This window comes from Sordaria macrospora, chromosome 3 (genome assembly GCF_033870435.1).
Source record: "Sordaria macrospora chromosome 3, complete sequence".
Taxonomy (NCBI): Eukaryota; Fungi; Ascomycota; class Sordariomycetes; order Sordariales; family Sordariaceae; genus Sordaria; species Sordaria macrospora.
Genome location: NC_089373.1, coordinates 4,395,845 through 4,411,731, shown reverse-complemented (window position 1 = coordinate 4,411,731; position 15,887 = coordinate 4,395,845). Strand labels below are relative to the sequence as shown.

The 15,887-nt window shown below is 52.1% G+C and overlaps 4 protein-coding genes across 4 annotated transcripts; all 4 read right to left on the bottom strand.

The window, feature by feature from the left end:
- Positions 1 to 211: 211 nt before the first annotated feature.
- Positions 212 to 2,925, bottom strand: SMAC4_01137 (uncharacterized protein; the record flags this gene model as incomplete). The annotated part of the gene is made up of 1 exon (XM_003350195.2): positions 212 to 2,925. One exon carries the CDS (start codon positions 2,923 to 2,925, stop codon positions 814 to 816), a length of 2,112 nt encoding a protein of 703 aa, XP_003350243.1. The 3' UTR covers positions 212 to 813.
- A 1,412-nt stretch (positions 2,926 to 4,337) lies between these two features.
- On the bottom strand, positions 4,338 to 6,224 carry SMAC4_01136 (uncharacterized protein). Its single transcript, XM_003350194.2, has 3 exons — positions 5,559 to 6,224; positions 5,310 to 5,487; positions 4,338 to 5,243 (listed from the first exon to the last, which is right to left on the bottom strand). Exons 1-3 carry the CDS (start codon positions 5,611 to 5,613, stop codon positions 4,655 to 4,657), a joined length of 822 nt encoding a protein of 273 aa, XP_003350242.1. The 5' UTR covers positions 5,614 to 6,224; the 3' UTR covers positions 4,338 to 4,654.
- A 298-nt stretch (positions 6,225 to 6,522) lies between these two features.
- On the bottom strand, positions 6,523 to 7,997 carry SMAC4_01135 (uncharacterized protein). The gene is made up of 2 exons (XM_003350193.2): positions 7,494 to 7,997; positions 6,523 to 7,359 (listed from the first exon to the last, which is right to left on the bottom strand). Exons 1-2 carry the CDS (start codon positions 7,761 to 7,763, stop codon positions 7,048 to 7,050), a joined length of 582 nt encoding a protein of 193 aa, XP_003350241.1. The 5' UTR covers positions 7,764 to 7,997; the 3' UTR covers positions 6,523 to 7,047.
- Positions 7,998 to 8,814: 817 nt separating this feature from the next.
- Positions 8,815 to 15,187, bottom strand: SMAC4_01134 (uncharacterized protein). Its single transcript, XM_066089542.1, has 6 exons — positions 14,814 to 15,187; positions 14,511 to 14,731; positions 12,729 to 14,435; positions 11,629 to 12,661; positions 10,709 to 11,566; positions 8,815 to 10,637 (listed from the first exon to the last, which is right to left on the bottom strand). Exons 2-6 carry the CDS (start codon positions 14,704 to 14,706, stop codon positions 9,035 to 9,037), a joined length of 5,397 nt encoding a protein of 1,798 aa, XP_065946588.1. The 5' UTR covers positions 14,707 to 14,731; positions 14,814 to 15,187; the 3' UTR covers positions 8,815 to 9,034.
- Between the last annotated feature and the right edge of the window lie 700 nt (positions 15,188 to 15,887).

Genomic DNA, 15,887 nt, shown 5'->3' with positions numbered 1-15,887 from the left:
CATTGAATGTAGTGGTGTGTGGGAAGATGTGATTGGTGAGAATATTGAGTTTATGAGAGGGGACTTGAATGGTGAGATAAGCTTGCTGTCAGCAGAATCTGGGTTAGGGTTGATAGTGGAGTACCGGATAAGTGTTCACTCGACGCTTCTTCGTCCTGCAGGGGCACTGATGCGAGACCAAGAAATTACGGTGATGTTTTAACAGTCAACCAGCCATTCCTAAATATGACATATCTCAAATGATCCATATGATGGTACTAAGGATTACAAGAAAATATGCCACGATATACTTCGGTAACCCTAACAAAGGTAAACCATCTGGCTGGCCTGTCCGCTTCAATGAATGAGCGGACGACAGGAACAGAATAAAAACACACCAAATCGGCCACACTTGCTCGCTCATGAGAAAAAAAAATTTCCGGGGGATCCAAAGATGGTATCAAACAACCAAAGACAACAGCAAACGAGCAGGTATGATGAGCTAGGAATCAACAAAGCAGAGAAACTCCCAGCACCCATGCGATCCGCACGCCTAAATGCAAACAAGAAACGAATGATATAGAATCCCCCAGCACATGTTCTTCCTGTTCCCGCCTTCCTTCTTGTCTGCCGTGTTAGGTGATAAATCGGTCTCGACCACACTATTTTTCGCCAATCTTCCGATCGCTTGTCCACTCAAGCCGTCGCTTCATAAAACATACTCGTACGTACGTGTGAGCAGAAATAAGAGAAGCATATCCAACGGGCCATATATCCTCGTCACCGGGTATCACCATAATCTCATTCACTCAAGACCCCTTCCCAATGCTCGTTTCAGAGCTCATCTTCCTCCCACACGCCGTTACTATTACCCCGATCATCAAGCACCTCCACCTTCGTCCCCAGCGCCTCCTTCCCCTGGCGAATCATCTGCAAGAGTTTCTCATTGAAAGCATCAATATTCGCATCCGCGTCCCTCTCGGCAGCAATCTTCTTCTTAGCAAGATGCTTCGCCTCGCCATCCAGTCTCGGGCTGGCCTTCAGTCCGTCCTCGACAAAAGCGCTATGGAGGCTCACTCCTCTGCTCCTACGCATAGAGGATGGAGGCCTGCCTGTTGAGGAACCGTGACTGGAACCACCGGCAGCAGCGCCGCTGCTTTCACCGCGGCGGTGGTGGTGGTTGTGGTTGGTGGGAGATTTCAAGACCTTGGCGGATGAACTTGTCGATGGTCTAGGGATGGCGGGGGAGGACAGCTGGATGGGCGCTTGGAGACTTCGCCTGGTGCCATTGCTGCTCCCGCCGCCGCCGCCACCAAGACTCTGGCGACTTGCAGGGCGAACACTCTGACGACTTGCGGGGCGAACACTCTGACGACTTGCGGGGCGAGAAGCGGAGGAAGACTGATAGGCAGGTGAGGAGAATGCAAAAGGGGTGGGGTTTGCGTAGCTGGGACTTTGGAGGCCAGGGCTCTGACGGCCATTAGAAGCAGCCGCATTGAGACTGCCAAAACTGGGACGAGCCCCTCCACTTCCTGGCCCTCCACCGGCAGAGGCAGGAAGGGGTATTCGGCTTACAGGAGCCGCCGTCGTTGTAGGTGTAGAAAATGAAGGAGTCGGTATATTACTAACGGGTGACCTGGGAGTGGGAGCGCCAAAACTAGGGAGTTCTTGAGCTCCCACATCAGGTGCGACGGTATGTTGTGATAGTCTCGACGGAGCCCGCGTCCGGGGCAGCATAGACGGACCGCCAGTAAACCTCTGAGAGGGAGCAGTGATACGTCTTGTAGCATTGCTCGAGGACAATCCTGGCGTCCTTGTCCGCAAAGATGGCGGTCTTAGTCCGGGGGTTGCCCGACCTGACGACGCACCGCCAAAGCTAGGCATAGCAGCGGCGCTAAAACTAGGCACAGCAGGCATAGGCGATGGGCTTCCACCATTGCCGTTCTCGTCTACCATGACCCAGTTCCTGTTGAGGTCGTCCTGGTTCTCGCTTACTTGTCTCCGCTTGACGGCCGGTCGGATCAACGAATCTGGATTGCTTGTCTCGTGATACTCGGGCGCATAAGGCATATAATCGGACATTGGAAGCGGTGGTAGAGATGAAAAGTCCTGCTGCGGTGCCACAAACTCCTGCACTGGATGTGATATGGGCGTCATCACCGTCTCTTGAGGGGGCATCGACGTGTCTTGGTCAGCCTCCATGGTAAAATGAATGGGCTGTTCCCGTTGTTCGCTAGCCCACGGCTGGCCAACGGCAGTGGCCTGGACAGATGGGGTAACTGTTGAACCGTTAACCTCGTATCCTGTGCCGCCTCCGGCTTGGAAGCCACGAAAAGCTCCGCCTTTACAGAACTCCCACACCTTGCCCACTACTGAGCCTAGGGTTTGCAAGCCAAGGAAGCCCCATTTCGACGAGTTCGCCGAGTGGTGTTGTTGTGTGGAAGGGTCGACCTGACCCTCCCCCTGAGGTGACGGACCATCGGGGTCGTCGTGGGCTCGCTTGGAGCCTGCGGCTCTCCTGTAGTCTAGATCAGAGTACATGCTCTCTTCCAGCCTACCGTTGGCCGTGACGGCGCCGCCTGTTGGGGTAGCATTCAGCTGGCCGGCCAAGTTGTATCTTGTCTGACCCGCATCAGCCATCCCTGTCTCTGCCTTTCCGTCGTTCATACCATCCACCTGCATGTTGTGATCGTTCAGGGTTCCTCCCCGCACACCCAGTCCTAAACGTTTCCGCTTCGCATTTGCTTGTTCTGGTGTTTGTAAGGGGCTTGTCCCGTTAGACATGGATATGTCGGAGAAGAGGCTGCCGGTGGATTTGGCGAGGTTGTGGTTCGAGTCGGCCGGCGAGGCTGGCGGCCGGAAGATGCCAGCGCTTAGGGTTTGTGGTGGATTATTGCCCGTATCGAAATAGCCACCAGAAAGGTGGTAATCTGGGCCAAAGGACATGGTGGGATAACTATCAAAGGTCGGTGGAAATGCGACGGGGTTTCATCCAAGGAGCCGCCGTACAGGTTGGGCCGATTTTCGATGGGTCGGGGTGCGTTGAGAAAGTTCTAGCGTTGGAGCTAGCCGACTCAAGAATGACGATTCGGTTACTGCGATGGTGACCTCGTTGCTGAGTGGTTCGTTCGGTCCAATGGTTGTTGAGTCTGGATGCTTTGCTGGCCGCAGGAGCGTCTCTGCATGGTAATCCGAGCGTCAGGGTCCAATTGTGCGTCGCCCTGACTGATCTTCAATCGTATAATCTCGGCTCTGCCTTTCCCTCTTGATTCTCTCTTCAGACTATCGAAGGACAGATGCCCACGAGTTGGGGTAAAGGAGGTGGCCGCGGCGGGGGAAGCGCGTGATCGCGAGGAGCGGTATCGGGAGCCTGAGCTATCGGTTGTCGAGCACTGTAAGACCGCACCCGCTGGTGGTAAGAAAAACGGCTGGATGGGGCAAAGTTGGACGAAAGGAATGCGTGTCGCGTCAGAGCCGGCAGAAGTCCCCGAGGTCGCACAGACACGAGACAGCAAAGGGCGAGCTGAAGCTGAGACGAGAGACTCTAGTTGGAGACAAGGGCGACTCCTCGGGTTCGGGACCAGGCGCAGCAGGCCGTCGTCGGTGAGAGATCGGACGGCGATAACAGCCTTTTCGAGGGAATACGTATGCGATCCAATGCGACTTGCGAGCGCGGGAAAAAAGGATGGTTGGATTTATTCTTTCCCAAGCGCCTGATGAACACCAGGGCCGACAACAGTTGTTTGGAGAATCGAAGAAGTGGACGACGGCCTCGACACTTTCTCAGAGCCCAGCCACGGGAATTGTGTGAATGCGGACGGAGTATCGGCTTATCAGAGAGGGGGCGGTCAACATTTATCGAGGGGTATCGTAGCTGAGCGTAGGCTTCTTGGCTGTTCTATAGTCACCTGGGCTTGTGACTTTTTTGCTGCTTCCTCTCGCTGGCCAAGGTTTGGACGAGAACCTTGGACTAGTGCAACAAAATCCGAGAAGTCCAAGGTCGTTAGTTGATGAGAAGATGACCGTCAAAGGCAAGCGGTTTTGAGCTCACGGCAAGGTGCTGTCGATATTGATCGCATGAGAGACATGAAAGGGGAATCCGAACCCGAAAGATCATGGGGTCTCCTGATCAGTGACCGGGGCGATCCCGTTCTAGAGATGCGAAGCCCCTCAACCCCTGCAGATTTGGTGAAAGTCAACAAATCTGAACTCCGCGGCCTGTGCCAACCAAACAGCGCTCCTGTCACAGGCCGCTGGCGCGGCAAGCTCAGTGGGGTTCGCGCAACCACTTTGGGGGTCACAACCCAGCAGCCGACCACTACGGGATCACCTCATCGCCGTCATACCATCTTGACTACTGGGTTGAGGGGACTTCTTGAAACACAAAAGCTTCAGGATTTCTAAGTGTCAATGCTGACGGTCTATCGCGTATGCTAGTCTTGCTAGTTAATGCTTCTCTTGTATGATATCATGATGTTTGGCGCAAATCATCCGATTCCACCTGGGTATTCCATACAAACCCACGTCGAATGCGACAGTGCCCTTTGGATGCCATAACCACAAATCCCATGCGAGCGCCTAAAATCCCATAACTCCCACCCGCTCCACAAGTCCTCCAAGGCTGATGATAGGATAACAATAAGATATGATGTCAATGTCCGTTGTCCGTCGGGTTCTACTCCTTCCGCCCATGGCCGGCATAGTATGCCTCCTGCATCACCTCTTTCTGCTTGGTGATGGCTCCTTCATCGCCACCGTCACGACGGATATGCTCCTTCCCGGCCCAGAATTGTTCGCGCTCCTGGATAATCTCATCCGCCCAAGCCCTCATCTCGTCAAGTCCGACCTTGGTCTTGACAAAGGTGAACTCGCCCAGGTCAAGCTTGCCCTTTCCGCGCTTCTCGTACTCCACCATCTGCAGAAGTAGTTCGATCTTGTCAATGTCGTGGACAAAGAGACTTTCGGGCGTCTTGGAGTCCTCGTATTCTTGCCAAATGGCGCGTATTTGCTCGCCCTGCTTTCCACCATCGACATTGCCCAACAAGCGCTTTGTGATGTAGTCCATAGTCGAGGCTTCGCGCCTGTTCTTTTCCGTCTTTGGGACGTTGTCAACTGGGGTGATGTCGCCGACGAGGGATTCGGCCATGTCGTGGATCAGGGCCATCTTGATGCACCTGTTGACGTCGATTTTCTCGGCAAGGGAGGCAGGCGCGAGCATGGTCATCATGGACATTCTGTACATGTGGTCTGAGATTGACTCTCCTCTATCAACCGCCGATTTTTTAGCACTGTCAAAATCTAGGGGTCAAGAATAGAAGCTGGACGCTTACCGGTTGATGTCAAACCGCCTCCATCCCTCACGCTTGGTAGTCTTGAGGCGCTCGAGCAGATGGAAGTAGCCAATTGGGGAGTTGGAGCTTTCGGTGTACTTCCCGGTGCCGATAGTATTAACCGCCTTATCTACCGTCCAGTCACCTTCCACCTTAGGAACGGGAACGACTCCAAGATCTGGTTTGCGCGATCAGTAAAGGATCCGGGCGAGAAGACCTCGATGCAAGGCGGGGAGAGTGCAGGCGTACCTGTCTCGATGATGCCATTGGACTTGGCGCCGTTCTCAATTCCGCTTGGTGACATGTTTGTGATATTTCGTGTGATGGAGTGTATGTGTCTCGTTGTGCGTTCGGGTATAGTTCGCGAAGTTGGCCGCAGGAATTGTTGACGCAAGGCTAGAAAGTGTGATGGTAGAATCTGAGCAAAAGGTCCAAATCGGTGGTCGTTCGTTTCGAAAGTCAGTACACTCCAGAATATTTATACGTACTTAAGATAAAAAAAAAAACCGGTGAAGTTCTTGTTTGGACAACCAATGCAAACAGAATACGGGAGCTTCAACAATGGAGAAGAGGAATGGAGATGGACAAGACGGGACGGTTTTGGCGAACCGCACAAGGCTGACAGCGCATGTCAAACAGAATCTCCGACCCCCACCATTGGTGGATGGGAGCCAAAGTGGATACCAGCGGTCCCATCATTCAGGCAACTGTGAGTTTTGATTGGTGCGCATTCATCGGCAGCGGCCGAGCAGGAGTGATGTCACTTTGCACCTTCCCTTCCCCAGAAGCGTCTCCAGGCGGGGCATATCGCCGTGTCCCTTGCAGTTTACAGCACCTGTACCGCCTATATGGAATCTCGGTCCTTTCATCGCTTTTGTTCCTGACATTTCATCCGGATCCGTATCACCCTCCGTGCCGTCAGGTGCAACCAAACACCATCTTGTGTTACCGTATTGTTTTGATACTACTTCTCTTTCTTTTATCACATCTGCCTTGAGTCTTCCGGCGAGACCTGCATGCTTGGGATCATATGAATCCAAGTCAGCCCTCAACAAGGGCCACGAGCTTGTGGCCCCCCCAAGCCCGTAACCTCCACAGCCTGACCTCCACTGACCACCAAGGGAATCAAACATCCCAGCAGTCGATCTCTATAAGTGCGGCTCAGCCCGTATGATATTTCCAGCCGCTTCTGGAGAACCCAGACCGATCCGGCTCGACTTGCCTATCTTTCTACCGAGATTCCGTTGGTGGAGGTTGCGAGTGGGTATTCAGCAGCACGTCTGAGTTGCGGACAACTTGAAGTTCAGTCTGACTCTCAGAAGGATCACAGACACACTGGTGTTTCTCACATTCTGGATATCTCAAGACTCAAAGACCAAGTGGCCGGGTCAGACTCCTCAAAAGCAAAACAGAATTTCATCAGTCCTACTCAAAAGACAAGAAAGCAAAGGATAACGGTACTAGACTAAAGACAGTTCCACAAGCCAACACCAACTTCACACCCAATCCAAGACCAGAGACCTATATCCCGCTCCAATCTTCCTATGTTTCCCCTTTCTGTCCCCATCCAACCCTAACCCTTCCGTTCCTTTTCATCACATCACCACCCCCTTTTCATCACCCCCTTTGGGACCTTGTCTCTCTCTCCCTTTGGACATTTCATTTTCCGTTTCCCTCATCCCTCCTATCCAACAACATCCCTTCATTCTTTTCCCCTCCCCCTCTCCCCTTCTCGTTCTTACACCACGGTAACATTCCCCGGATACGCCCCAATCAAATTGCCCCTCGGCCAAAACTCGCAATAAAACCACCAATCCTGATTCGGGTTCTGCACGCACCTATTGGTACTAAAGGCGCACCCGATCCGTGTGCTCGCCTTCCACACCGTCTGCGTGAAGTGGCCGCCCCCTAACAAGTCGTTGTTCTTGTACGCGGTGATTTCCGTCTGGGAGGTCCAGGAGGCGAAGGCTTTGGTGACGGTTGAGCTGAAGTTGGGAGTGGACGTGGTGGGGATGGTCCACCACCAGTAGGCGTTTTCGCCGTAGGGGCCCTGGGAAAAGGAAGTCGTCAATGCGAGTCACTGAGGGGGTGGAAAGGGGAACAAGAGACGGGAGGGAGGTGAGGGTGAGGAGGGATGTGTTGGTGAGAGGAGAGAGAAGACAGAAATGGGAAGAATGGACTTACAGTGTGATTCAACTTGCACCCATTCGACTTCGTTAACGCAAATTTCGCAAGCGTAGCATCCCAAGCAAGAGCATTAGCCTTGTACTTGGACCGAATAGGGTTGACGGTCGTCAAGACGTTGTTGATGAAGGTGGTATCGGTTGGGCCGGGCGAGGCACGCTTGAACAGATGAGTATCTTGCTTTTCAACGGCCACATCAGCTGGGAGAGCAACGGCCGAGGTTGCGGAGAGGAAGAGAGCCGTGATGGCGAGGAGGGATGAGTGAATCATTGCTGCTGCTGCTCTAGTTCCTGGTTGCTATTTGGCTTTTGGGGATTTGTGATAGGTAGTCAAGGTGGAAGTGATGAGAAAAGTATGAGTTGATCCCATTCGGTATGGTATATTGAACTGATGTGGACTTCTTGGCTTTGATGCGTTGTCCCAGTCTCATGGATTGATATGCAGGGGCCGAGTGATCTATTCAACCTATTTCTTCCGTTTAACTTTATACTTCAATACTTCACGTTCAGCTCGTTACTTGTCTTCAACATCTCCTCTCTGCATATTTGCATTCCTTCTCCCCTTCTTGTCCCGCCTGTCTGTCGGCTTCTACATAGCTCCAGACCTCACGTCACACACACAGATTTGCCCAACCCACACATCTTGAAACGATCCGTGGCGTCTTCACTGGAATGAGCTCTGGAAGTAAATGTCTCGCGTATGATCAGCTCCTCCAAGACAATGAACGAGGCATACACACCATATTGCCTGTAGGGGAAAGTATTGACGACCCCCATTATTGGGGTTTTCTATTCCTCGACGTCACGTTCTTAAGCCGGGACGTATCTTGTCTCCTCTCAGCAGCTTTGGGGAGCCGTCATCATTGCTTGATCAAAGAGCCGCGGGGCTGTTCTCATGAAGGCTGTGTGTGGGCACAACCAGGAGGCGCCTTGAAACATATGTCATTTGATTATATGAAGGCGTAAGCGGTTGGCGTTGGGAAATGATGATTTCTAACAATCTAGACTGCAGTCAGTTTCTGTGATATTAACGGCTCGGTTTGAACCTTTGTGGCCCGTTTTCGTATTCCACCAACCGCCCACGTTTCATTTATGACGATATGCTGCCGCGAGACGATTGGGGCAGAGGGATATCTCTGCCGTCCACAGGTGCCGTCACTGCAAGCACGGAAGTCAAGATGGCCGGAAAGGGAAGAGACAGGAGTTGCGGTAATGATCGACTTGCTTACACGATTCAAAATCCGAATGCGATTTCGCTACGTGCAGTTTATCAGAACTCAATGGCGCGAACAAGAAACGATCACGGACAAAGACTGGCAGGGTACGTCTATAAAGTGATATTCCTCTATCAGGGTTATCTCTAAAATGTCTAAAGAATAGACAACTGTAGCAATAATACAAAGCCATATCTGATTCCATCACAAGGACTCCACCGAGAAGAATAACACCCAACAATTCTAAGTACAGATGTACATTGAAGTTATGTAATTCCGAACTCTTGTTGTCATTGTTCTCTTGGACTAAGCAACCACCAGTCTGTCTTTAAGCGAAAGTCTTGCGGAACTTCTCCTCAAACTCTGTGCGAAGTGCCAAGAAGGTCTTGAAGATCACCGTCAATGACTTACCATCATCGTCAGCCCAGCTGGGCCCCTGAGGACCAGACGAACCGTTATGGGCCGTTTCCGTATCTTCCTCTGTGTCTTCATCACTCTCCTCATCATCCCATGAATCAGCAACCACCTTCTTCTTCGGCTTGGTCTTTTGCTGTTCCTTCTGCGGCGGAGCGGGAGCGCTGACGATATCATTCTTCGTGCCATCTTCCTCATCCCCGCTAAGGTGAGGCGCATCATCCTCTGCCATCTCGTCCTCCTCCTCGAAGGCAAACTCACCATCCTCCGTTGGGAGATCCAAAAAGTTGGCGAAGCTCGTCAAAATGCTGGAAAGAATGAGTGAAAAGTCTTTCAAGAAGTACCAGACATCACCCCCCTTGATCATGTTAAACTCCTTGAGTGCCTCCATATCTCCATGCTTGAAAAAGTCGTAGATGTAGGCGTTCAAGGGTACACCATTCGTTTCCTTGGGTGCGATCGGAATGTATGGGACTGCGGACTCTTCGAGGAAAACGCCCGAGCGGACAGTCTCACACAGCTCGTGAATGCTGCCAAACTCGTCTGTAAGGCCAGAGAGTGCAGAGAATGGCGATCGAACAACGGTAGGTGTCCGAGGTGAGTCCGACGCAGGAAGTATGGCTGAAAGGTCCAACATCGGCTGATCCTGGACAGTACCCACCTTGTAATCGGTCAACGGAAGGCAGTTATCGGGTGTGCCAGCCAGATGCTGATCGGCGTAAGATCTGACATAGTTCTGGAAAACGGACAAGGTCTGCTGGTTGTGGCGCTCTAGAAGCTCACTCGCTTTCTGGGGGAGATCTGGGAGAATTCCAACCGATGGAGAGCGATGCAAACGCTTGAGGAACTCTTCGTCTTTGTACTGGACGCAAGCTTGGCGACAGAACAAGTGGCTCAAGACAAGCACGAGTTCGAGGATAATTTCCTGCTGGCTTCGGTTGCTAGAACACAGGTCGTGGAAGTACCCGTCATTAAGAAGGGAATGGAATGCAAAGACTGCATTCTCAGTGTAGTACAAATGTCCCACAAGGCCAGCGAAGTTGAGCGGGACACCATGTTCGGACAATAGGTGTTGGCGTCGGAGATAGTCGATGGAGAATCTAAGGTGATGAGCAATCGACATCTTCGCATCAGGCCCACCCAAGTAAAGTCTGCTTTGCATCAAGAGGGAGTTTACAGCGTTGACCGCAAACTCGGAGTTGTCTGTTCCGTCTAGGAGTGTGAAAAGCCGCAGGATGAGGGAGACCGATGTAGGAAACTGTCCGCGAAGATCAGGAAGCTTGGCAGACATGATCTCGAGGACCCGGTGCGGATGAATGTCGTGGAAGATAACGTTTCCAAGGATGTCAAAGCCACGTCGGCCAGCACGACCAGAGGCCTGGCGGTAGTTCAGTGCGCTCAGGTAAACTGAATCTCCGGTGAAGACAACAGTCTTACAAGGCATGTTGAGACCCATTGCAAGTGTTCCGGTTGCGACAATTACCGTCAAAAAGCCTTTACGGAAAAGCACCTCGACACTAGAAGCATGGATAAGTCAGTAACCATGAAACGCCACGGATTGGTGTTTGTTAGGAGTGGGAAGACTTACATTTGTCTGTATTGACGGTTCATACCGGCATGGTGCACGCCAATTCCGCGATAGAGTGCAGCCAAGATCCAGGGACGGACGATGTCTGCTTTCCACGTGAGGGGTTCCAATCGCGCGTTAAGCTCTTGCTGTGTGAGCTTAGTGTTGTCTGCAAACCCGAATTGCGGAAGAGGGGCTGCTGGGTCGAAGCTATCCCAAGCACTCAGTTCCCGATTGGCCTCGTCGCGGGCTCGGTCTCCTTTCGTTGCGCCATCGTCGTCATCATTCCTCGACCGGGACTTCTTGGTGTCCTTGAGCTTTGCCTCCTTCAGCTTGGCAGCCTCACGGTATTTCTTCCATTCTTCATAAGCCTCCAGCTTCTTCAGCCACTCTGGGTTGCTTTGCTTATATGCTGCTTCCGCAGCCTCAAGAATGTTGTTGAGTTCTTGAAGAATGGTCTCACAGCCCACCCGATCGTAGTTGAAGAGAATGGCAGGCAATGCTCCATGTGACCTGAGATCGGTGACAAGAGAGAAAACGGAACGTCTGGATACAACAGCTCCAGATTGAGTAGGCGACGTGTCGCCAGACTCGAGTTGGCCGTACGTGGACGACAACCGAGCAAACCTTTCACCACGGAAATTGCTTCGAAGTTCCTCGAACGGAGAATTGGGGTCAAGCATCCAGCTAGCCAAGACATCTTTGAGAGCTGATTCCCACTTGGTGATATCGGATTTCTTGACGAGTGACGGCAACACCTTCTCAGGATCCAGTGACTTTGGAACTTGATACTTGCCATTCTGATACTTGGTCATATGTCTCCAAAGCTCGATACAGTCTCGCGGTTCAAGACTGGCATCGTTCAGAGTGTCCCGGCTCCTATGATTTAAGAGTTAGCTATCGATCCTGCTACATGCGAAGACATGGTTGCGCAATCTTACCTGTCAATGATGCCTGCGACTGGATGTAAGAACAAGAAAGGCAACGGACTCTCGCAATCAGAGTCAAGTCCTGGGAATGGAAGGCGTTCAACGGGCTCAAAGCCTGTGAACTCATATGTGCCCGGAGCCGGGTCGTGAATGAACTTGCGGAGATCGGAGTACCTGGATGTGTGTACCACCATCTCCAACTCATGCCCCTTCGCCTTTTGAGCATTGCGAAGCCAGTCTCTGAATTCGAGAGGGTTTCCTACGGTAGCCGACAGAGCAATGATGGGGCATGGTGCAAGAAGCAGAAGCTGCTCCCAGACAAGTCCCTCTTCGGACTGGCCAATGCAGTGAACCTCATCGAAAATGATCCTCTTGATTCTCCTGGCAAAAGACGTCGGGCCAGCCGCATTGGAAGGAGACAGCAGGAGAATCTGCAAAATGTCGGGGACCGTTACAAGGATCTGGCATCCTTTCACATTATTGATGCGGTAGTCCCTGGTATGAATAGCCCAGACAGACTTGGCATCTTGATCATATCGCTTCGAGAACCGGGCTTGGATCTCGGCCGCAATCTGATTGACGAGAGCTTTTGTGGGAGCAATGTACACAAGTACATCGTCATTGTTGGCTTCGAGGATCTTTTTCATGGCATAGAAAGAGATGAACGTCTTACCAGCCGACGTTGGGGCAACCACGAGTAGACTCTTGTCCTCATCGATAGCATCAAGTACCTTTCTCTGCCACGCATCGGGCTCAAAAGACACACGAGGATCCGGCGCGGAGTCGAAGCTTCGATCGAAGTATGGTCCGCAAGATTCGAGCTGGAATTCAAGGGAAGACTTTCCGGGAGGCAGTAGATCCGTGTTCTTCTCTACATCCAGGAACTCGAATGGCATCTTTCTCTTTGGAAGGGGCTCCGAGAGCTTGTCGACGGGCAGCTTGAAAGACTGCAGAACTCTGGTCACAAGAGTGTGGACTTCTTCAGTCATGGTCAACCTGGCGGTCTCCTGGATTTGGGACCAGAGCATCGCCAGAACAGAGGAGTCTATGCGGATAAAGGTTAGCGTCTTGCAAGAAAAATACTGAAGTGTACAAACAGCAGTGTCACTTACGAGTTATTGTGGCCGGATTATAACGAGCTTGAGTTTGGCGAAGAACGTTGCAGAGATACAGCGAGACTTCCGACCCGATCACAGACAAATGTACTGGACTTAAGCCCAAGAGATATTTCTGGACCCGCAAATATCGCTTAACCAGAGATGGCTCTTTTGAGAACTCCTGGCACCTTTCTTTCCAGAAGGTAATGATTGCTGGCGACTTGTCCTGGAACTTGGCCGCCCTGCGTAGTTCTGCCTCTTCAAGAGCCTTTTGCTTGCCACTCTTTTGCACGGGTTTCTTGGGATTGACAGGCAGCTTCTTGCCCTTGTGCACTGGTTGCTTACTAGCGGGCTTGCTTTGCTCGACCGCAGTGCGGACAACAACGGTTTCCGGCTCGATAATTTTCCCAGATACACCGGTAAGACTAGCAGAGTAGGCAATGATGTCGGCCATGAAGCGTTGGTTTCGCCGTCTTGCCTTAAAGTCAAGAGCCTTGGGCGGCTGCTTAGGGTCAATTGGCTTTCTGTTGTGCCAGTGTGTCAGTTCCTTGTGAACTTTGTTCTTAACTGGTGGGGCGGTGCCAGCTTCCGTGCGTAGGTGCACTGAAGTGAGAAACTCGTCCAGTACCGGATGGCTGAAAGGCAATACGGGGAACGACGGTGTGGACTGTTCAGGTTGGCGGTCGGCGTTCTTCAGGCCAGCCTCTCCTCCATTGGCATCTGTCAAATTTGCTGGCAACTGGGCAGTGACGTTGTACCCACAAAGATGCTCGAGTAGCCCACCGAGTTGTTGAAGCTCTTCTTGAAGAGCGCCGGGCAAGTGTATGTTGTCCAGAGAATGGAGCAATGCCAGGTAGAGCCGCCCGTCAAAGAGATCGAACGCGTCCCATGCTGAGTCTGCGAACGGTCCTGAACTCCAGGAGCCAAGAATGCGCTGCGCTGGCTCAGACAAGGAACAAACGAAAGAGTTGGCGGCGCTGCCCGACTCCAGCCCCGAGCCTTGTGGTTCAAAGCTCCGGCCTGTAATACTGCATTGTCTCAGAACAACTACTTGGAGGAGTAGCGCCGTAACCTGTTTTCCAACATCGTTGGCCTCATTATCATTGGACTGTCCAAGCACATGAGCCAATGAATACAGAGATATGATTTCTCGGGCAGTCAGATTGTGCTCCTTGATCAGGACTGCAAGACGATCTCCAATGTTGTCCTCAGCGGGGGAAGCGTCGGGAGACGGAGAAAGGGCATCGCCATTGAGCGATCGCTGCGCTCCTCTAGGAGAGGCAATCGGTAGGAAAACCTTTGAGGCCTTGAACTCCAGATGCTCGACGCAGGCGACATGATATCCTGCCGAATTGATACGGTACAGCGTATGGAGGGGCGTCAGAAGTTCTGGGCCAGCCGTCCACCACGGTGTTGTACCATCGGATCCCAGGACTAGGGCAGGATGATGTTCTTCGAGATATTGCGTGAAAGAATCGCTGTCCAAACTAGGGAAAACAAAGCTGAAAACGGGTTGGTTGCCCGTCTGTGCGTGAGCGAAGTGCTGGATGACGACTTTTCGAGTGAGCTGGTATTTATAGGCCGTCTCGACTGAAGTTTCCGTGGGGATGGATAGTTGATATTCTCGATCGAACCAGAGGACGTGGAAGTTACATCCTCGATCACGCAGCCTCAAGAGGAGAGCCTCAACAGCGTGAACGGCATGGAGAATCTGGAAGCCATCTGTATAGTTAGCACACACATGGTTAGCATTAAATAAACCTCAAGAGATGAGGGCACGGAGGGGGTCAAACACACAGTCAAAGTCGACTTTCATGGAATGGAGACAATGTGCAAGCAGGGCCTCTCCATGAATGGCAAAGAGCTCTTTGCCGGCGAAGTCGCCGACGAGGTCAACCTTTGTAGGGGCCAACAATCGGAGCCAGCTCTTCAACTGATCGCCAGCGTCTGGGTTTCTGCCAGGCGGCTCGATGGGGTTATCGGGAGCAGCCATATTGACTAGATTCGCGGGTTTCGTGCTGTGGAATATCAGATTAGTTGATGGTTGGGAACAACAGTACCTTGGGTGGTGGTACAGAAGGAGGGGGTAACGGAGCTTACTTTGTGAGAAAGTTGTCTGTACGACGAGATCTGGAATGGTCAAGTTGGGTATACGAACTGAAGGCAGAAAGGCGAGTATCTTGTCAGACGAGCTACGAAAAAATGGTGAACTGGGGAAAAGCTGAAGTAATGGAAAGCGGTGGGCATCAATTTCTGCCTGGATGTTTTGGAAAGACCACACGGAAGGTGCGCCTCCCGTCCTAATACCAACCAGCTACTTCCTACCCCTACGACTTACCAAGCATTCACCTCCATGGGTAACACCAATCAGCCCCATATATATGGAGCAGTATGACGGCGATAACAAAAGTGCACAACGAGACTGCCACACTGCTTCGTTGGCCGGTCTCGCATGCCTCAAGCAATCCTCGCAGAAATATCCCATTTCCGTTAGGTTGGCAGGCAATCGCCAACAAACTTACCCTATGCACCCATCCAGACGCCAAACAGAGTAGTACTCTCTTCATGTTTAGAGATGCTAACTGAACTTTCCATTTGAACGTGAAGACCCTGCCTTGGCTGACAACGACAACCGCATAGCGGAGCCCGTACATGGATGTTCAAGATCAACTTCGTACTTCAAGTAACTTTAACTGGAGCAACAAAGATAATATGGGGAAGTTGGGGGGAGCTGTATGCCATTGGCTTAGATCAAGACGAGAGGGTCCCTCGCTGGCCAGCTGCATGTAGCAGTCAGAGTCTGAATTTTCCATTCTGGCAGCTGCCCGTTTGGCAAGTAATGTCAAACAGTCGGCCTCAGTTCCGTGAGGTTATCTCCTGCGCGGTGGAGATGGTCTTTGGACTCCATGATGGGCAGCACATGGTGAGACTTCCTTGAGGAACTGACGTTGGAATTGAAGGCGTACAAGGCCAGTTCTGCTCGCGTTAAGTGTCACCAGCTGACAACGGGCCGAAATGACAGCTTCATGCTGCCAAGAATGCGGGGGAAATAACGCCAAACATGAATCCCATCGTGTTGCCGGTCGTCGCTCGAGGCACCCAGGCCCTGCCATGAGTTGGGGCATCTATGAACTTTGGTCTGACCTTTCGGTCTCTGTTTGCACTTTCTCTACA